General features: G+C 36.3%; 1 protein-coding gene across 1 annotated transcript in view; it reads right to left on the bottom strand.

Annotated features, from left to right (window-relative positions):
* LOC308684615 (uncharacterized protein) overlaps positions 1 to 19,981 on the bottom strand; it is a gene marked incomplete at its 5' end in the record, with an annotated part of 24,117 nt that extends 4,136 nt beyond the window's left edge. The window contains one exon of the mRNA XM_081355881.1: positions 19,849 to 19,981. Within this exon, the coding sequence (XP_081212007.1) occupies positions 19,849 to 19,981 (133 nt within the window). The remainder of the gene's footprint in view (positions 1 to 19,848) is intronic.
* Between the last annotated feature and the right edge of the window lie 3,852 nt (positions 19,982 to 23,833).

The following is a 23,833-nucleotide window of genomic DNA, read 5'->3' as shown; positions in this document are numbered from 1 at the left end:
TATGATGTGTATTACATTTTAGCTCAAAAAACAATTGTAATAAAAGATTGGATCATAAGATGCGCAATATTTCGGGAGACATGGTTTTTACCACTTAATGAAGTTTTGTAAATCATCAGACATGATTTTTACCACTTCATTAAGTTTTGCTTTGTAGAAAGCCTTTCTTTAAAACGAATTTCGTTTTGTACAAATTGTATCTTAATTTTAATAAATGTTTCATCAACCAATTTCATGTAGCCTATTTAATAAATAAAAAGAAAACATAGTAGACAATATAATAACCGCGACATGCAGGCGCGGGCGCGCCGCGTTCACTTGCATTGCATTTCATTGTGAACTAGAGCGCATCTCATCGTAAATGAATGAAACTCAGCGTAGGCCTATGCCTCATACATTAGCATTAAATATCTTTGCTGCATTCTTTCTAGAACAGACAAGGGCTTTCTTGCGGCTCGCATCAGCAGAGCATTGCATTGTACATAGACCGCAAAACAATCAGCGGATGGCGGGCGGGTGCGGTTTTGAAAAAAAAAAAAAACACATTGGTGCGGATGTTGAGATATTAATTTTATTTGTTTAATAGGCGACCAAGTAGCTAATCAGTGTCTGCTCGTTTATTCAAACTAAGTTGCCCCCCCACCCCCCGGCCGACGGTTATGTTATGAACCGTCACATTTGACTCACGTCAAAACCGTCATCACCAATTCTGAAACCGGCACACCCCTAGTGTAGCCTCCTCTGTCAGCGATGAGGGTTTCACACGTGCTTAATTCTGAGATCTTCTCTGTCAGCCTGAATATTTCTCTGCATTTGAGACACGCATCCAAACTTAAATTGAGGATAGTAAGAACGCAAGGGCTCTAGATGATGTGATTAGCCTAGCGAGCCGCGTACATTGTTCGGTTCCGGTTGCAGAGCCCCAAAGCAGTGCAACTGGCTGACTGAGACGGCATAGTCACAGGACAAAACACCACTATTCAGTTCCATTGCTGAATTATACATTTTACAGTACATTACTTTGGCAGATATGTTTTTGAGACAAATTCTAAACACATTTCCCAACAGTACAAACCATAAAGGACACAGCTAATGAGGACATCTACCACAGTCCTGTAGCCTACAGCTCTTGGACCATGTGTTGAGTAGCTTATATTAAAAGCAGCATTACAACAAATTGAACTGAAGTGCATCATTTCTGCTCTACTAGTGGTACTAAACGGAATTACAATCTGATTGAGTTTTACATAATACTGTATTGTAACAAAAATGTGTAAAATGTTCTCCATCACAAATGTAGTTTCATTTTAGCAAATAAGTTTAGAAAATTGCTAAATTTGCAGAATAGTCTCAAACTTTTTGACAAGTCCCTCCAAGTCCACAGCGATATAATAAGGGCTCATGATTTTTCCAGTCATTTACGATATACTGTATAATAAATTAAGGATAAAGATTTCTAGATGTCTCCGACCGCATGAATGGTATGAGCGCCTCTAGACAGAGGAATGTTGAGGGCACCAAAAGTGACCAGGCTTCACCTCTAACCTAAACAAAGGCAGCCTGGGAAAACAAACAAGGCTGTCTCTGCTCACTGCCCAGAAATCCCTATCTTGGCTTCAACAAGTGGGATGCTCACACACACACACACACACACAAAGAGAGAGAGAGAGACTGCAACTGTGTGGGTATGCATTTTTGTCAGGCCGTCAATGGGAAGTTGCATTTTGGTCTTTCGAATCAACTTCGCAAAAAGATCGTAAATTAATGTCAATCTTGGGTTTGAAACCATCTGGAAAAATAATTCTGTGTGCGACCACAAGAAAAGAATCTGTTAGGCATAAGCATAATGCATGGGTTGTAATTCAAGTCATAAAGACAGGTGGGTGGTTTTCACTTCTCAAGAGAGGAACCAACCAGGTGTAAGCAGACCATAAGGGAATCTGCAGACGAAATAGTATGAGCCTTGTACGACAAGCCCTATAAGAAACCAGCTTTGAAACATTATGTTCTCTTGTGTGCAGCTTTGCAGTTTGTCATATCCAATTAAATGTGTTTTTCCATAGAGGAAATGAAATCAGAAGAACTTGTTTACCGACATCACTAAACAGTCGTTCCAATTTAAGCCAGTGTATGTGTCCACTTTACCATCTCTATTCCTGAAATTTACTTGTGTACAGCGTGAGACTTCTGGTTCATAAGTTATTTAATACTCTTATACATGCCTGCTGCGCTTAATTATTCAAAACGGAGTTCCACACTTTATATAAACTTGCTTTCCATTCCAGATTTATCTAAATGATGAATATCAAAGCCTGAGGTGTAAAAGACAGATCGCCAACAAAAGGAAGTCCTGGGGCATTGGCCTATTTTCAATGCAAGACAGAACAGGTGCACCTACTGTGAGAGGCTATATTAAAACAAGACCAAACTCCCTTGTGGTCAGACAGTAAAGAACTGGACATTTTTGAACAGGTGCACAAACTGTACATCCACCATCAAATTCCTTCTGAAGCGAAACTTCATTTAAAGTCAACATGAAATCAAATTTGATCCAATTTCCTTTAATATGTACATTCATGGATTCATTGTGCATGATCCAATAATGCATTTTATTCTTAATAAAAAACTTTCTCTTTGTAATCTTTAAATAACAAACGTTCACTAGAGATGAAAAAGATACATCTTTTTTGTAGTTTTATTTATCGTATCTCCCTGACATCTCCCTGCCAGCTTTATTCCAATCAAGCTGAAAAAAACATGATAAAGAGTTACCTCCCAACAAGAGCATGTATGAGGTGTCATCAATTCCAGCACCCAAAAGAACACAACAGTCAGGATCCGGAAGTTAAAATCTCATTCATGTTTGCCATCAAAGAATTTTAGTATAAAATTTGCAGTACATATATTCCCTGAGAGATCGACCAGGTTGCTCTTTTGGCGTATTTGCTAACACATTAAACTGCCAATCAACTAAAAAAAAAATATTGGTGGTGCTCTAAAGATGAACTGATAGATGAAATTTCAATATTTTTTAATTAAATATACTTAAATATATACTCAGCCATCTAGTAGTCATTTAGTGAGGTAAACCAACTCCTCAGTTAGAGATTCTGGCGAGTTTATTTTTTTATTTTTATTTTGTAATTTTATTTATCTTAAATAATTTTGGTGGTGCTCTAAAGTTGAAGTGACGATCAATTTTTTTTTTTTTTTTTTATAAATACACTTATTTAATATTTAGCCAAGGGGTAGTCTAGTCAGTGAGGTTAACTAGCAAGTTTATCTAGATTTTTTTCTCTCTTCAATTTAGAGGTGGTAATATAAAGTAAATCAATTTGGTGTTGTAATTTAGTTTTTAATCTTGATATAAAATATTTCATACTTAACTAGTCAGTTAGTGAGGTTAATAGGGGAAGATTATCTAATTTTTAAACTTCAATATTTTGCAATACTAATTTTTTAACATATATACAGTATTTCATCAACCATTTTAAAACAAACTTCACACATATTGTATTACTGTATATACTTGATTCCTCAAACCATCTTCACTAACCGACCAATTGTATTGCTTTAAAGAGGAAGAAATAAGTAACATGATTTCTCAGCGCGGAGATTTCTAGCATACTGACATTGTGCTTTGCTTTAGCGTGCTTACAGATCCAGTTGTTAAACAACCAAACATTTGAAGTGTCCATGGTGATTTGAATTCTGACCATGGTTTATTTAAAAACCATGTTAAATTCAACTCCTACCCAAGATAGTGCATAAACATTCATCACCTTTCCACATTCCAGCTTTGCTCAAGGTCAAGGGTCTGTATTTGGACCTTTCAAGTTTCAGGGAATGTTTGCAAAAGGTCTGGAATGTGCAGTTTTAGGTGACACATCCAGTCCCTGTGGCGGGAAACCTCACAGTTGATTCACTGACAAAACCGTAAGAGGAATGCGTGTGTTGCGAAACAACACATTCCTGGTGTGGGAGCATTGCGAAGTGCATGCATTCTTGACATCTCCCTGCCAGCTTTATTCCAATCAAGCTGAAAAAAAACATGATAAAGAGTTACCTCCCACCAAGAGCGTGGATGAGGTGTCATCAATTCCAGCACGCTAAAGAACACAACAGTCAGGATCCGGAAGTTAAAATCTCATTCATGTTTGCCATCAAAGAATTTTAGCATTAAACTTTCAGTACATATTCCTTGACAGATCGACCAGGTTGCTCTTTTGCCATATTTTGTAACACATTAAACTGCCGATCAACGCTTCGTCCTGTTACTTCTGCAGTCAAGCAGTGGCACATTTGGGAACTCTGGGGTACTAGGCAACAGTGGCCAACAGCTTGTGGTTTCCAAGGGAGGATATTTATATGGGTGAATCCCGCCGAAGCATAGCGTACTCACTCTCTCATTATGTGAGCTTTGCGAAATAATTACCTAAACAGCCTTGGGACATGAAAAACATCAACATTCGGATTGTTCACATGGTTCCAAGTCTCCAAAATGCATCAGGCAGAAAGACAATGTCTGTGCCAGTGTCCTGGGCCAGACAAGCTTTTCAATTAGTATGCGTGTGAATCCAAGTACCATAGGAGATTGATTTTTCAGTCAAGACATGGGAACCAAGGATGAAACAAAGTTACAACTCAGAGGATTGGGATCTAAGCTCTTTCAGATTATCAAAGATTATCAAACAACTGAGCTTTGTGAGAAAAGCTGTAAAGGGTGTCAGGATGAGACATGAGAAAATGAGAGACAGACTAAACCTTTTCCTGAACTGTGATTTTGTAGAATAAAAATAACAGCAGCTGCTAAGGCGAGGAAGAAAATAGAAGCATCACCTGCCTTCAAAAAAGTTAAGGCACCTTAAAAATAACTTAATTTGTCTCACAAACTCACCACTTTGAGAGAAAATTCAACAAAGTTTCAAAGACTCAAAAAAGTTTCAAATTGGAGAAAAGATCCAGACAACCAAATCTGAGAATATCTAATACTCAACATTTACAAAAACAGTGTCCAAGATGAATACAATTATTTTAAAATTCTAGTTTAAAATAGCCTAAATGTGCTAAGTTTGAATCTTTGTGTTCTATATTGACTTTCATTTCATTTTTAAGTTTAAATTTATTTAGTCTAAATATGTGATGTGGTGCAACCCATAAGCAAAACGCAAGAACATATTCTCCATTCACCTTAAATACACGATGTGACTGTACACATGAATCATGATTAAAAACAAACATTTAAATATATTTTTAAAGATAAAAATATATTCCTACAAATGTTGTGAATTATATAATTAATTTCCTAATTAATTCAAAACTTTTTTGTACAACATGACGTCATGACATTTACCAAATTAAAATGATCAGATATTTTAGGAGATTTACTGATATGATTCCCTGTTTTCCCTTCGCGTTTCTGTATGCTGGTTGCACCACATGACTTTGATTTGTAAGACAAATGTTTTTTGAAGTTTTTACAATATTTTTAACAAAACGCTTCAATGCCCCCCACCCCCTCCCCCTCTCAAAAGGGGCTTTTTTTTTCTTAATTATGATATCAGAACAGTTGTACCACCCTGACATTTTTTTTGGAATGCCCAAAAGTATCACAATACATTTCCCTTAAGAAATTTCATGAAAAAACATATTCATCATAGAAGATGTGTATTCAAAGCAGTGTATGTTGTTTATATTAAGAAATACATTAATATAACCATACAGAAAATGTGCGCCATGTCTTTGACTTTGAATTTAACTTAAATGACAAAAATGTGTGAGTCCTTGCAGATTTTCAGATGATAGTTATGTGCTTTGAGTATGTTGTTAGTTGTCCTTGTGTGTTGAGTAAGCACTCAGTGTTTGTGGTTGCTTTGCTTTCCATCTTGCTTGCATCAGACAGGAGCTGCCATATGAGTAAATGCCAAACCCAAACACCTTTCACTTTCTCCACCGAGCAAAGCGGTCCACTCTCGGAGGTGGAGCATTCAAGCATTTAAATGTTTATGTTTATGATGATTATGATTGTGTCATTTTAATTCTTTCTAGGAATGCTCATACCACAATGTGAAGGGAAGGTCAACATCTACAGTCTCTTCCATAAATTGTTTGCATTGGAGTTGCATTTGGTTCATCTTTCTTTCATATTGTTCAATAACTACAAGAAAAGCAGAATAACTGCAACTGCTCTTGTAAGTAAGGATATATTCAACAACACACATCTGAAACATTATAAAGCATTTTAGCTAGAATGCTTAAAATGTTAATACAATTAAGGTTATGGAATGTTATGTCAAACTGTAGCAAAAAAACTGGCCAGTGGAAACGTACAGTACTACAAAATTTTACTAGAAAATTATTTACTTGACTAGATTAGAAAATTCCCACAATAATGGTTCCTAACATTCAAATAATGTGAATGACAGCCTAGATGAAGTAGTATTTTATACACATTCAGAATATTTTTTGAGCATTAAAAATAAACACTCCAAGAATGTTAACTCGACATTACACCAACCTAAGTATGTAAAAACCCTCACAAAAAAACACCCAGTAATAATCATACAATAATTGTCTCTAACGTTTAAATAATAAGGATATAACCTAGAGATGATTAGTATTTCATAGATTGCACTTATGGAACGCTATTACAAATGGTGTTAAGTAATAATTTCAGAAACAACAAACCTAAATATGATAAATATCATTCCTTTTTACCAAGTCTTGTTTTTGGTCTCCTAGAATAAGTTTCAAAGGGGTCCTATTAAGCGCTTTTACGAAGTCTTGATTTTATTTTTGGGGAGTAGTAGAAAATTCTTTCATGCTTGATTGTTCAAAAAACGTGTTTTACATATATTTTACATTATTACAGCTCCTCTCTCCCCTTTCTGTTCCAAACGTGTCTTTTAGTTCCGGTTTCAATGAAGCCTCTCCTTCCGAAATACGAAATGTGCTGTGATTGGTTAGCTGGCCCAGTGTGTTGTGATTGGCAGTGCTTAGCGTGTGTTCGGGAAATGTCCCGTCCCTCCATAACCGCGAGTTCTGCTCTGGTGCAAATATAAAGGATGGCGGCAATTTCAAACCTGTTTCAGACCCTGACAATGTTAACAAACAAGAGGAGCATTCAGAAATGGTTTCATGCACGGAATTTGCAAGCAAGGATTTTAGGATTTTTGAGAGTGGTATGTTTCCTTGTGCATTATAGGTACGATGTTAAACATCAGGATTATTATGTTCAGGAACACTGTTTAAAATAATGCTCCGCAAAATTACACACTAACTAAAGTAGAAAAAGTGAAAAAGCACAACAGGACCCCTGTAATGCTTGAGTGTTAAAAAAATACCAGGTTTTTCACATATTTGACTTTGTTACAGTTCCTCTCTTCCCAGTCTGTCAGTAATGCTCTGTTTGGTTCCTGTCTCTATGAAGCTCCTCCTTCTGAAAAGCACAATGTGCTCTGATTGGTCGACTGGACCAGTGTGTTGTGATTGGTCAAGAGCTTTGCGCATGTTTGGAAAATTACACGCTTCTACAACACTCTACTAACTCGACTCAACCAGGCCAGGGCCCTTTTTTTGCGTATGCCTTGGGCGGGAATTATTTAAATGAGGAATATTGTGACGTGTTCATTGCCGGAAAGAAAACTCAAGACTACAATCAAAGTGTTTCAAGGAGTTCAGAAACAGTGTCGGACTGATAGAGAATAACTCTTTGGAGTGACTTTGTGTTTTGTAAACCTTTTTCATGCTGAAACAACAGAAAATTGTTGCTAGTTTCCACTTCCCAAAATAACTGTGGATGGTATTGCCTAGACAAAGCATTATTTTGTACATATTCAGCAACACAATTCACCATTGAACATTGCATTTTAATGTAAATGTTAAACACTAAAATGTTAATTGAAATGGAGAATATCTTTATAAATGTTATGCCAATGTTCTACTTGCATTAAGAAAACTGTCCGTTTTAAAGTTTCTGATACCATTTCTAAACTGGAATATTGGGAAAATATTTCTATAACATTTATCATCTGGGTCTTTACACAGTACATTTAAGTGCATGGGTTTGATTTGGCTAGAAGCTAACCTGACCTTGAGAGCGATCAAAGGCTTTTTATTGTGTTATCTGGGAATCTTCACACTTTTGAACATATTTTTACACTTTTCTGAGATTGTCAATGGAGTGTGAAAGACAGAAGCTTACACGTCATGAAAGAGTAAGTTGCAGAGAACTAGAAAGATCCAGATAACAATAGAGAGAAACAAGGAGAAGGTTTTCACTGAATACTTACAAAGCAAGTGAATGATTTGCATGTAAGGTGAAACTGTCCATCTTAAAATACAAAAGCTTTCACAAACCCTAATGAAAGCTCACATGTGTTAGTCAACATTGATCCAGAGAAAGCCAATGATGCTTAGTGGTCACCACAGGGGTCAATGAAACTCACACTGTTCATCACTTTCCAGTAAAAGACCATGATGTGTTTCCTACTACCATGGGGATATGAGTGAAAAACTAAAAAAAGAGCTTGCCCTGGTCACATTTTACCTATATATATATATATATATATATATATATATACATATACACATTTTGTCAGGTTTTGGTCACTTCTGGGTACAAATATGTCCCCAAAATATTGGTACACAAAGACTTGACCTTTTAAATACAAATACTGAACACTTTTGAACTTTCTGACACTTATTATAGTAACATTTTTTTTTCTTCTCAAACCTCAACATTTGGTCTTTAGATTTAGAATTTAATAAGCTTCAACCACTAATTACCACTTAATTAACTACAATCATAATTAATATTCAACAATATAACTGATTTGACTGCACTGACACTACCGGCTGAGAACTGAGCTGGACTCTCATGTTTTCTCCAGAAATGCTTTATAGCTAAACTGAAGTTATTCAATTATTGATGATCTTTACAGTTATTGAACAGAACTGAATCAACACTGAACTGACCTCAGCTGAATAATGACCGTTTACAATTGTCTTTTTCGAGAATTGAATTCTGTTAGCGTCACCGATCATCCTGTTTATTACTGTAAAGCCGCTTTGAAACAATAGTATAAAGCACTATGTAAATAAAGGTGCCTCGACTTGACTACAACCATTACTGAAACTCACTCTCCTGTACAACGCTTCCCATGTCCCATCTCGCTCTCGATCAATGGCCACACATCTCTAATGTCCAGCTGTGCACTCGGACCTGCTGTTCCTTATCAGTAACACGAGGTGGTCTAAACGGATCACATCAGCATCACCTAAACAGCTTAACACAAACAAGTGCTGAACTGACACTTTAACAAAGAGCTGAGCTGCATTTCAAAACATGACCTGCTGCCTTCGACTCTACGTCACAAGATTTAAGTTGATTAGTCATGAAATGTTTCACGTGAACACATATACCACAGGTGCGGCATCTGCAATATCTGACTGGATGCGTTGCTATGCAGTTGCTAGGGTGTTCTGAGTGGCCAAGTCATGCATACATCGAAAAATGATTGAGAAGGTTTTGTTGAGTGAATAGGATAATGATATTACACGACTCCTAATGATATACTAACAAGATTTTGTGTCTGTGCTGGACTTTAAAGCATGCAGTCTGGTCATTAGCAGAGCGAATGCGGTTAAACACAGATTGACAGGGGATTCCGGTTAGATTAAAAGCAAACAGCAAGTTCATAAAGGACTTGGTGAGAAGCGCCTTGTTAAAGAAGCATGATTAATGTAGCTCTGAACACTCGGGAACATAATTAAATCCAGGCTCCACTCTATATCATCAGTTATTCATCATGTTAGGGTTCATGTCTCATTTTTCAATGAGAGGAAAAAGATAGTAAACATATTTAAAAGGTCTCCCATCTGGAGTTTCAAAAGAGATCTCAAACTGTGCTCAGATTTTCCAAGATAGCAAAGTTTGCAATTTAACATCAAACATCTCATTATAAACATCTCATCTCTTCTCAAATCTAATTTTCTGTTATCCACACATTTGCTTAAATGAACTGCTCATATTTTTCTTCAGAAAAGACTCCAATAGTCTCACTTGTGTCTCTGCAGTTTCAGAAGAGATCTCAACAGTCTCAAAGACTTTCTAAAATACCAAAGTTTGCTATTAAACGTTAAGAATTGGATTATAAACTCAAAGATCTTGTTCTATGTTTTCCATATTCCTTTTATAGTTCCTTTATACACTCAGTGTAGTCTAATTTTTTATTTCTCCAAAACACTAAGGATAGATTTTTTAACAACCCAACTCTATGAAATGAGAATAAAGAAATACGATTAAAATGGAGAACAATGTGCGACTTTTGCTCAGATTTTTCTTCAAAGAAAGACTCAATCTCAGATGTGTCTCCAATAGGGTTTCAGAATAGATCTCAACAATGTCTCAAACAGTGCTCAGATTTGCCACGATTCATCTAAAACCAAATGAAATGAGCTAGGCTACATCCACATTCATTTTATAGTTCTCATTTGTGAATATTTTAGGAAAAATGTCTGAAAAAAAGTTGATGCCTCCTAAGCTATTAAAGAGCAAGTTTCCCTCTGAACAAGGCTTGATGTAAAATAGTCCTCGAGCCGGAGATCTCACAGACGTCACAGCAGCGGCTCAGGAACAACAGGTTGATTTACAACTGCAAACAAACAAGCGGAGGACAGTTTTCTTACCTCATAAATACAGAATTCCTCCTGGCTTTGCCGGCTACTTCCACATGAAAGCAGAAATGTCCTCCTTTGAGAGAGATGTGCAGGTGGTGTGTGTGTGTGTGTGTGTGTTCGTGTCTTTAACACTCCTCAAGAGTCTGACAGCACTTCCCACTCACATCTGCAGCTCTCTCTCTCTCTCTCTCTCTCTCTCTCTCTCTCTCTAAACTCCACCCCCGTCTCCAGGTAGGAGGAGTGTCTTGTCTTGAGTTTCTGTCCCCTGACATCTTTCACACCCACGCCCATCCATTTAGTTCACTTAATGAGGACATACTTGACTTAGACCTCAGTTAGTTTTCTAGAGCTAATAATAATTGCTAACTTTGCAAACACAAACATAACCCAAACAGAAAAAAAAAACATTATTCATTATTAACAATACACTATTTGTATGAAATGTTGGTAATACTTTACAATAAGGTTTAATTAGGTTTTAATTTTTAACATTAAGTATTGCATTAAATCACATGAACTAACAACGTGCAATGAGCAAAACTTGCATAAGTGAGCATTTGGAGGTGTTTTTTCACACAGCTTCTATCTGTGTGTGAGTGTAACCAGATGCTTGCGACGGAAGTCACATGTTCAGCTTATTCAAACAGATTTCTGTCACTTTTGGTACCCAGAGGAAATCTGTATTGCTCACAGTTCAGAAGACTTCATGGAGGTCTCTGTTTTTATTTCTAAAATACCTCAGGAGAAATAAAAAAAAAGACTGCATTTAATCTCACTGCTGTCTGGAGAATCAATGGAGACGGGAGATCTCATTTGTGATGTTTCTTTTCAATAGATAATGATACGCACTGTTGTAGATGAGAGCTTAAACACACACATACGATACACTGAAACCGGACCATCAGCTTCCCACTGAAACCATACAACAAAAGTGGACAAACAGCTCAATCACAAATCATTACGGTTATGTGGGTGAATCTATTGAAAAGATATCTGTGTCATATTACAACCCAAAAACAAATAAATTAAATAAATTGTTCTGCATTAAAAAAATTAAGCCAATTTATAGGACCATGAAGACGTCTGTGAAAATTCAGCAAATTTTCCTGATCATTTTTCATTTCTGTAATGTGTCCAAATGTTTTACTTTCGAGGTTATTTTCATTATCAATAATGATCTTGTTAGTTTCTCATTATTATAATACAGTAATGAATCTTACTGTTTTTTTTTTTATCTTTTTTTCTTTTCTTTAAATCTTTAAATAAATTATTTTTCTATCTTTAAATAAATTAATAAAATAAATGGATAAATAAATAAAAGATATTAATTAATACATTTATTAATGAATGGGCTAAAATGTGTGAACAATAAAAAAATATATTTATGCATTATATATTTTTTAGAGACATTTATTTCTTTATTTCTTGAATATTTGGTTATAAAATTTAAGGCAGTACAAGTACTTGCATGACGAATAAAAGCTTCCACATAATATACAATATTTATGTATTGTGGTTAATGTGAATTGTGATTTACTGATTTACTTTGATTTACTGATATACTGTCAGAAAAAATATGTCAAAATGCAAAACAATATGGCTATACATGCATATCCTTGTTGCCACTGTCACCTTTTTTGCCTTTGGCTTTTGGCTTGCTTAGTTGGGGACATTTAATTTAATATTCAACAATATTATTGATCTGCCTGCATTGACACCATTATATGTGAACTGAACTGAGCTGGACGATGACATCACGGTTTTCTATATATAAATGAACTAAATTAATAACTTTTTTTTACAACAAAAATTAACCATCACTGAACTTGGACTGTGACGCTATTTTCTTCTAGAAACAAACTTTGTTGCATCATTTTCCTGTTATCTCTGTAAAGCTGCTTTGAAACAATCTGTATTGTAAAAAGCGCTAGGCTATATAAATAAAAGTGCCTTGACTTGACTAAATCAGTTTCATTTTATTCAGGCAAAACAGTATAATTGTATTTCTTCTGAAGTTGGGAAACGTGACCTGCACGAAATTCCACAGATACATCGAGCAGTTAAATACTGTAGATGTAAACATCTGGTATCTATAGCCCTATACAGCAATTTCACAATGACTGTAATGAGTGCCAACTGAGCCTTTGGCCTTATTTGTCCACACAACGACACACAACAAAACCAGCAGTCAATTATTAATGCGTTCTCTCACTTTGTACACCATCAAGAGCAATACAATTACCTTCTGCACTGTGATAACAATAACAATCATACAATGCTTTATCACATAACAGCCGTCTATGCTCAACACGTGGAGTTCATTGGCCTCTAAAACCTCTTCTAATTTAGTAAAGTGTGAACGAGGCAGGTTTAGCGGCCAACATTAAGGGATTAAGGGTGATTATAACTCTTGGTTTTATCTGTTTTACGTTCCACTGACACTTTTGAAGCATTCCTGAGGGCAACTTCTCAAACCTGCAATCTCGGCCCATCCCCCCCGCGGCGTCTCAGACCCCCCACGCTTTCTGGAGCCGTCCTGTCAGGGTTACTTAACATTCCCTCAGTTTCAGGTTACAACCCCATTTCAAAATGTGTGAATTAAATGTGCACCAAATAACTTTTTTAATATTTTGCTGTCTTGGACTCTCTATTGCCACCTATTGGTGTGGATGTAGAGTCACTTTGAATATCATTGCCAATGCAACAGCACTATTCAAAGGCAGGTTTTTTTCTTCCCAAGATTAAATAATTTGGCAAACATAAATGTCCAATAACAAGAATGTTATAGAGATACAGCAAGCCGTATTTGTCTGGTCATGTGTTCACAAAATGCCAGACTCTATGAGGGAGTCCAACTGTACAATAAAACTGGTATTTAATGTGAGTTCATCATTTTAAACCGATTTCTCAAGAGTACAATTTGTTTGTTTATCATTTGATACTATGGACATCAGAAAGCATGCCTGAGATAACCACATGACCTACTTTATGAGGAAACACAACTCAACTGCAAAAGGATTGGCCTGAATAGGAACGCGACTACTTCCTTGCCTAATCCATCTTGTCATTGCATTTCCATTCGCAAACAAAGCTGTTTGTTTCATTGTAAAAGAATAAATATTCCATCATAAAGAAAAGCGCACTCAGCGGTTAAGCTTGTTTCAACATAAAACGTGAACAGATGTGACCCAGTAGTTTCCCTCAAACAGATTTCATCATTCGTCCAGGAGATGTTTTCAAAGCACAGGTGCACTTTGAAGAATCCAATGACAGAAACACTCTAGAGTCTCTTTAGATCAGTGGACAAAACATGGACAGGTGTGCTGTGCTCAAACAGGCCACTGCATACTACATTAACAACCCATAACAGTGCACACTAAATACAACGCTTTACACTAATGATTAAGGGAATTAGGCAAAAAAAAATTGTCAAATCAGATCTTTTCAGGCAGACTGTCCACACTATAAACTGCAAGTGATCAAAAAAGATTTGTGTATCCAGATTCCAGACATATCCAACCTATGGGTTTCTTTAGTAAAAGTCGCGGTGCAGAACTCCTCCATCCACTGGGAAATGCCCAAATCTTTGGACATACCATTTGAACACCGTATGAATACTTCTGGCATTTCTATCACCAGCTTTGATGTTATCGTTGTGTGTTAGTGCTGCAGAAGACTGTTTAACAGCCAGAGTGTCCAGATTGAGTCACATCTGTAAAAATCTGATTGGAATCGCATTTCAAACTACTTCCATATGTGAATTGAATCAGTTGTGAAAAAAAAAATCCAATTTCATGTGGTTTTTTTCTTTTTCTGTCAAGACCATCTGGATGAACATGGCCTTAGTACACCCGAAAAACCAAACTCTTTTTGTGTTTCATGGAAGAAAGAAAGTCATGCGGGTTTGGAACAACATAATGGTGAGAATTTCTTGTTTGCGTGAACTTTTCCCTTAAGTGCACATATACAATGGCTTTGGAAAGGCTATGAACCTTGCATTACATGTATCTCTCTTATTACAAATAACTGACAAAGCTCTTCTTCAAGAGAGAAGTGAAACATTTTTGCTTAACAAAACAATCTGACCTTGACAGAAGGCTACAAAAAAAGAAAAGAAAAAAAGCAGCCCATAATTGGAACAGGCAATGCCAACATTGTGTGAACAGGTTGTGGTTTTAAATGATATGAGCGGTGTTGTGGTGTACGGTCTTCTGTCTTTTTCTTTCACATAATGAAGAAAGAAGAAGGAACGAAGAAAAACATCTATATATAATTCAGGGTGAATTCAGGGTGATTGGGAAACTTTTTGCTATTGAGATGGAAAAAAATGCGTCTTGGAAAATGTATCCCAATCAACCTGAATTCACCAATATATATACATATACATAATAAATACATACATACACACACACACACACACACACCCACACACACACATATACATACATATATACACACATATGATATATATACACATATGATACACACACACATATATATATATATACACATGATACACACACACACATATATATATATATATATATATATATATATTGTGTGTGTGTGTGTGTGTGTGTGTGTGTGTGTGTGTGTGTGTGTGTGTGTGTGTGTGTGTACACATACACACACAATACTGTGCAAAAGGCACGTTAAAATAGTTTTAAGCCAGTTATTTATATATTTTGCTGTAGTGTGTCAGTAGGAAATATCGGTTTGCCATTAGTTGTACGATTTTTGTATAAACAAGGAGTCTGACAACAGCCGGTGCTCCACACAGAGATCTGACCTTACCATCATCAAGTCCATCACATGCACAACAATACTTTGAAAAAGTAAAAAAAAAAGTAAAAAACATTTTTTTTTTAATTAACTTTGTTATTCAACTTTTTACTTTTTACTTCTTTTGAAGCAAAGAAAAGCAAAATCCAAAATGGTTTGGAACAACCTTTCAGTCAGGAGGCAACATATGATGCTTTAAAAATGCAATCTTGTTTATTAACAGTGATTTATACACATGCATAAAGCTTCTCCACAAGATGCAATGCTTAGCTTTGGCAGCAAGTGCAGGATGAAGTGAAAGCAGAAACAGACCAAGGTAGCACTGCTTGACTGTTGTTTATTGGAGAGCACGGTTAAATATAGCCCCACTCTGTTATTACGGTCACCGCATGATGACATAGTTCTTTGTCATTTGCTGGGATTTGTGTGCAGTGCAACGTACACTTCTCATTTTGCAGTCATTTTGCAGTTAAACTCCAATAACTCAGTAAAGAAAAGCCCCAAATCACATTGTCAACAATAAAAGTGTTCTCCTTTCTCCTTAGGCTGAAGACAATTCAAAACGGCTTGAGTTTCAGGTCTATTTTAAACGCACACTCAAAGCAAATTATATTCAACTAAGAGTCTGAAGAAATATTCATCTTTCAATAGAAGGTAAGCTTGCACTAAAACACTCAGAACCACAAAAGTCTATAATACCCAGATAATACTTTCATGCCAATATTTAGTTTATTTCCTCAAACCAAAGTTGACAAACCAATTGTAGTTACAGTTGATACAGTTACAAAACCCTGATGATTGGCTGATTATTTTGTCACATTCAAAGTGAAATTGAAAAGAATAAACGTGATTATGTTCACCTGCTGCTCATTTAATTGCTGACGATTTTTCTGCCATAAAAACATTTTCTCCTGACTTACTGTATCTTGGCAGATATTTTACATGTGACCAAAGTTGCATCTGTAAGGTAAACCAGAATCTAAATGGACTTCTAACCGGTCTTTGATAGTTTTAGGGATGCACAATATATCTGTACAATATCGGTTAAAATGGGAAATTTTTTTCCAGTTATGATTGTGAATGCTTTTTTTTTAAATTACCTTAGCTTCTACTTAAATATAATATTTAAAAAGTACTCTGCTATCTTTGGCAAATCTCAAGATGAATATTCATTTTCATTCTGAACATTACAATGTTGTGATGCATGAATTTACTTGTAGACTTTAAAGTTAATTTAGTTTTTTTTAGAAAATTTATATAGACAATTGTAAAGAATTTTACTACTGGCCATTTACTGTTAATCTGACATAAAGGGAATACTTACATTATCAACCAGAATTATGCCTGTTTGACACTTCACATTTTATGTTTTTTAATTTTAATAAATATGTTTCTACTTAGTTTTTTGTTATCGGTTATGTGCATTAGGATTTTATGTTTCATCTTTTGTTAAATTATTGTTTATTGCGTTATTTGTTTTGTGTCTGTGTGCATTACACTGCATGCACTTTCTACTTAGTATTTCCAACAGCTTGTGGAAAAGCTACTTGTGATGAACTTTGATTCATCATGTGGATTTCTCTTTACCACCAGTTATTATTGTGATGTTAGTATATGTTAAAACATGGCCTTGCTAATTCACCAGAAAAGGCCTAGTGGACTTACTAGTTTAAAATGTTTTTTGTTGTTGTTCTAAATTAAAGTTGTTTTAAAGTGCCCCTGTGGTAAAAATCAAGCTTTAAATATTGTTTATATGTCTATGTGGTGTTTGTAATATGCTTTAAGACAAACCATGTGTAAATTCATAAGTCAACATCATTGCTGAGTATTTTCCCCTTAAAACTGCAGTGAACCAAAGACAGTCTCAAAAACACAGTTTGAAATCGCTGGTGTTTTTGACGTCACAAACTACCTTGTAACCAACCAGGTCAACGTGTGATCATCAACGAGTGGATCTCTGAGCTAGAGTGAGTGAGTGGAGGCGGGGCTCAATTGCATATTCATAGAACCGTGTATACCAAATGAGGCAAGGGTGTAGAGTTACATTCAAGCTATTTTAAGGCATGAAGACTTTTTTTCAAGGATATTTTTTCTAAATATGTCATTTTGGTGATCAAAAATAAGTTTTAAGGCATAAAATTATTGACTACAGGGGGACTTTAAACTACGGTTTTACTGTATTTTTACTTAATTTTTCTGGCAACCACAACTGCCAGTTTTTTCTGTAAAAATGAGAAAACATTTTTAGTATATCAGTTAGATCTCATCTGAATATCATCCATATATCTAATTTTGCTACACTTAGTGTCCATATACACTACCATTCATATGGGTCATTACATTTTTAGTTTGTTGTTGTTTTTAGAAAGAAATTAATCATTTTATTAAGTAAGGGTGCATTAAATTGATCAAACGTGACATTAAAGACATTTATAATGTGACAAAAGATTTCTATTTCAAATAAATGTTCTTTCATCTATTCATTTTTAGCATTCTACTCATAGAAGAATGCTAAAAATAAAAATAGATCTAGGTTTCCATAGTTCGCAGGTGTTCAATCAAGCCTGGGCCAAGCTAGTCTGTTTGCTGGGTTTAGAGGGGTTTTGGGTATTTGTAAGGTTTGGAGACCAGCTGGCCAACCAGATAAACACCAGATAACACCAGCTTGGCATGCTGGGAGACCAACTAAACCAGCTAAGACCAGCAAATCCCTGACCACAAGTTTGAGCAATGACAACAGTGATGTTTGTCTTATTAAAGACAAGTTTATCTTTAGGACAGTAAAACAGCTTTAAGTACTTCAAGGTTACGTCTCCAGCGAGAGGTACAAAATGTGGAGGTGCGGTTTTGGGTGGGCCGGTTGTTTTTCTTTTCTGTCAGAAAGGCTTTCAAAAGCTCAGGAAGAGGGGTATGAACAAAATCACCTGTCATGTGCCTGAGGGGTCATGGGGCACAAGAAACAAAAGGACTCGTCTTTCAAAGCCCCCCAGCTCTGTCTGACAGATATCCAAACACAGAGAACAATGACGCTTTCAAAACATTTCACTTTCATCCTTCATCAACATCTAAGAGCTACAGACACATATAAAGATGTTTTTGTTCCATTTCTTAGAAATTAGTCTTGTGAATTCATTTGTAGATCCAAAAACCCAAATGTCATACAAATTTCAAAACATTTCAAACAGATGTTATTGAATTGTAGCCAGCACATCTTCAGTATGAATGAAGCTTTGTTGGGCTTCTGGAACGCTCTAGGTGGCAGAGAGATGATAATAAAGGCCGGTTTGTGTAAATGACAGTATTTTGGGTGGATTCCAGACAAGGAATCATTCCTGAGGGCAACAGGTCAACAGGAATTTCAGGATTGAAATTAGAAATGATGCCATGTCATTCAACAAGTACTTACATCCTCAGTCATCAATATACAAAAGAATGATTATAATACATTGCACATAAACTGTGTGCCCAAAAGTGTTGATACATGAGTCATATCTTAAAAAAAAAAAAAAAAAAAATCTAAATCAAGTGACATTTAAATATTTTAAAGAAATACATTACGTGCACTTTTAAAACACAACACTTCACAATGAGAAGTTTGTTGGTTTTAATATTTACAACAGATATACTGTTCAATATGACGAGACAGGATGACACAAACACCATCAGATTCAAAAATGCCTCCACATACATTTTTAAAATCATATCCTTTACAAATGACATTGGGACCATGTACTTTATGAACATAAAATGTATGATTTGTAAGGCGAAAACTAAGTATGAATCTCCTAAATCCACACCGAAAAGAGCAGATCATACCAAACCGTACAAATGAGATCATATGGAATTGGGTAAATCAAAATAGTACAAAATTGTTGTGAGACTGTTCTTGCCACATTTGTTTTCAGATGCCACTTGGTTTCATATGTTTTATCTAATGCAATGACATTCATACATTTTGGAGGCAACAACAGGACCTCCATTAAAAAAAGGAAAGAAAAAAACATAAAAATACTAAACTACCGTACTATCTCATTCAAGGCTATACAACACGAAAACTTTACAGAGAATCACCATCAAGAAGCATTTTCTGGCAAGTGTTTCCTGAATTCACCTCCTCTCCCTGAAGAACATTTGACTACATTACCATGGTAACACAAAATACTAATTACCATGACCAAGAACAAAAGATCTGCGTAATTAGAAAAGCCAGCACTTTTGTGTGATCAAACATCTCTTAAATGGAACAGCGCAGCTAAAATCAAGCTTATTTTTTCGAACTCTTGAAAATCTAACATATGTTTACACCCCACAAGTTTGCATGAAACTTCAAGACATTGAAAAATGAAGCCCTATATGCCTACATGCCCATAAAAGCTGGTTACTCACCTATAATGCTGTCTTTAGAAAGTGCAAGACTCGTCTGAGACTGCGAGACAGTTGAGGCCACCTGATGTGGTACGTGAGTGTCCGTGTGAAACGTTAGGAGGGGCCCGGAGACAATCTGAAGTGGTGCCGCCATTCCGTCACCATGGAGACTGATGCTCTTTCAAAGCCACCGGCCAATGGCGAGGCACTGCAATTGTGTTGGGACAAAAGTCACATGACCAGTGTTTGAGCAGCACACAAAACATGAGTGGGGTTGGGGTGGGCAGGAGTTGTCGGGGCATTTGGGGGAGGAATGGACGCTTGGAAGAGCCACAAAAGAAATCAAATGGCGAGCGATCCCACCATGGTGAGGCACCAACTTCATGCTTGTTTAGGGGCCATTCCTTCAGCAAGCAAAACCAGTGACCTTTAACAATCACTGAGAATCTGTCAAAACACATTCTTTTTCCATTGAATGCAATAACTGTTAAACCAAACTTTGATAAAGAGGTTCAAAACGCACTTCAGAATCATGAAGGAATAACAACGCTCCCTCAAACTATAAAACAATTTCTGTTCAATTGTGTTTTGAATGAGTTCATGATGTTATATCACGAGGTTCATAATGTTCATAAGTGCCCTACAAACATTGCAGTGACTCTGATGTAATCATAGAGCAATATTACGGTCCATAAAATTCCAGTGAACAATAGTTCATCTCTGGGGTAAATTGTCAATTTGCAAAAAGGGATACATTTTTTCTTTAATTGATCTTACTGAGACAAAAATGCAAATAACGCAGACACACGCAAAAAGACGAAACCTTGAAAATGTCAAGCAGAACAGCACAGATAGATTCAGAAGCTCAATTACTATTAAACCTGTTCATAAAATGATAGTTCAACTGCCCTGTTTCGATCATGATAATATTTAACATAATCAAAAAAGCAATGCAGTAATCAAAGATTGTGTTTCAGGAATTTTAAGTTGTAATTCCCAACATATTTCTCTCATGGGAACGTAAAGTGGAGGCATAACTCATGAGGAATAGTTAAGCCTATGTGTGTGAGATGTGAAGAAGTATGCGCTATCTCCAGATGGTACATAAGCTCTTTTTGTTCTCGATCCATCTAGCAGCTGGACAGATGAGTCACTGTGAACTGAAGAGGTTTCGCAGGAGGAGAGACAGACACTATTTGATTCCCATGTCCGCCAAAAACTGGCCCACTCCATCCAGAAAGAACATGGTAAATCACGTTTGGGGCGGAGGGCGTGCGAGGAATGCTATTGCAACAGATATATTATGACTGCAGAAATACTACAAATTACATAAAGCGCATTCAATAAAATAGTGGTCACATTAGCAACATTTTGTGGGCAAAAAATATCAATTTCTCACTGCCAATAGTCTAGTAGCAATGTAGTAGTGCTGGGGTGTATACCAGTTTCAATTTCATATACGATATGTGTTTCAAATACCGAAAATACCATGTGAGTCCTATGATTTCTGCAACTACCTGATTAGTTACAAGGTAGTTTGTGACGTCAGAAACACCAGTGATTTCAAACCGAATTTTTGAGACTGTCTTTGTTTCACTGCAGTTTTAAGGTTGACTTATTTATTTGCACATGGTTTGTCTTAAAGCATATTAAAAATACCACACAGACATATAAACAACATTAAAAGCTTGATTTTCGCCACAGGGGTCTTTAAAAAGTCTGCTATTGAAATTTGAAGTCTGCATGTCTGGCTCTGTCTAGAGTTGCCAAGTCCACTTATTATAGATGCAACTTTGGGCTTCTTTTTTAGTTGCCTATAGATTTGGCCAGTCACAGCTCTTTTTTTGGGGGGGGGGGGGGGGGCTATTTACAGAATGCAGTTGTGTATTTGGGATTGTTAGTAGTTGCCACTCATAGGACAAAAGGTATGACTGCTTTATCGTTATTTAGTGTGTGATGATGTTTATCTGTCTGTCAATTCCACTGGCTATCTCTGGGCAAAAAACCTCTACACGTAATAACCTTGAATAATTGATGGCTGCTCTGTCAAGTCTTCGTCGTTGGTTAGGAACCTGCGCGTGCTCTTTGATACCAATCTTTCATTTGAAAGCCACGTTTATAGCATCTGTAAAACCGCATTCTTCCATCTTAAAAATATATAAATTACGTCATATGCTTTCAATGAAATATGCAGAACAATCAGTTCATGCGTTCATGACATCAAGGCTAGATTATTGTAATGCTCTTATGGGTGGTTGCCCTGCACGCTAAATAAACAAACTACAGCTGGTTCAAAACGCAGCAGCTCGAGTTCTTACCAGAACCAGGAAGTATGACCATATTAGCCCGGTTCTGTCAACACTGCATTGGCTCCCGATTTAAACATTGTATACATTTTTAAATATTGCCGATCTCTTACAAAGCACTAAATGGTTTAGCTCCACAGTACTTGAGCGAGCTCTTAACGCATTATAGTCCTTCATGTCTACTGCGATCTCAAAATTCCAGCCAGTTGATAATACCTAAAATATCAAAATCGACTGCTGGCGGTAGATCCTTCTCCTATTTAGCACCAAAACTCTGGAACAGTCTTCCTAACATTGTCCGGGAAGCAGACATACTCTGTCAGTTCAAATCTTGACTAAAAACACATCTCTTTTACCTGGCATTCATATAGAACATTATACATTATAAGTTAATTGATTATTAGGCTGCATAGATTAGGTCAGCCGGAACTATGAACACTTCGTATAACACCCGATGTACTCGTTACATCATAAGAAGAATGGCATCTACGCTAATGTTAGTCTTTCTGTTTATTCCGAGGTTAACTGAAGTCAGCTGGATCCGGGTCGTATCCAGATCTGATGAAGGACCTGCACCTAGACACGACCACGACGCATCCCTGAAGTGTCAGCAGAGATTGTGTCAACTAGACTCTTTTTTTCTCCATTCTGTCACTGATGGAGTTTTGGTTCCTTGCCACTGTTGCCTTGGCTTTTGGCTTGCTTAGTTGGGGACATTTGATATTCAACAATATTATTGATCTGCCTTACTTAAGATGGACGATGACGCGATTTTCTTCTAGAAACAAACTTTGTTGTTTTTTTCATGTTATCACTGTGAAGCTGTTTGATTTTTATTTATATTGTAAAAAGCGCTATATAAATAAAGATGACTTGACTTGACTTGCTCTATCTTTTTGAATCATAGGTTTGAATGAGCGAGGCGAGTGAGGTGTCAGAGAGGCAAGTAAGCGCTCTTCCCTTCCCCCCGGAAATGGAGCGATGCTTGAGCTTTATGACTACGTTACTGAACTTTTTTACAGTCTTTTGAAATGATATTTTGACTGGACAATGACATCACTGTTTGCAGAAGTGCTTTATAGATTAAATTAACTAATTTAATAATTGATGATCTTTACAATGGCCCTGAATCAACACTGAACTGACTTCAGCTGAACAATGACACTTAAAAAGCTGGTGTACAGCCGAAATGATTTCTGTTTGCATCATTGATTCATTTTCCTGTTATCACCTAAAGCTGCTTTGAAACAATCTGTATAGTATAAAGTGCTATGTAAATAAAGGTTTGTATGCCATTACAAGTGGCTATTGATGCAACAGAAAGAAATCACTTAAATAATAAAATTCATAGCCATCAATGCATACATTATATTTGCAAATAAGATTTTATTGAGATAATCAGGGCAATTAGAGCAGCTAGAGTTCACATGTCTTATGAGTTTTAAAGGAAACTCAGGACAGTTAAATCTCCATTTTTAATTAAGTGAACTTATGCTATGATGAGACAGTCATTTGGTCCTTTAATAACATGCAGAAGTTGGAGGACTTTTTGACAGGGACTAGAAACGGTTCAAGGAATAAAAATGAAATGTTTGCCGCTGTGACTGTAGTGCAGAAGTCTAAGCTAGTCTCAGTGCGGTCGGGGTCGGTGCATCGAGGGCGCAAAGGTGGCGCTCGCGAACACCCTTCTGAAAACTAAA

This window comes from Scardinius erythrophthalmus (genome assembly GCF_964197995.2).
Source record: "Scardinius erythrophthalmus genome assembly, chromosome: 24".
In the NCBI taxonomy this organism is placed as follows: Eukaryota; Metazoa; Chordata; class Actinopteri; order Cypriniformes; family Leuciscidae; genus Scardinius; species Scardinius erythrophthalmus.
The sequence above is the reverse complement of the archived record's forward strand: the minus strand, read 5'-3'. Positions and strand labels throughout refer to the sequence as shown.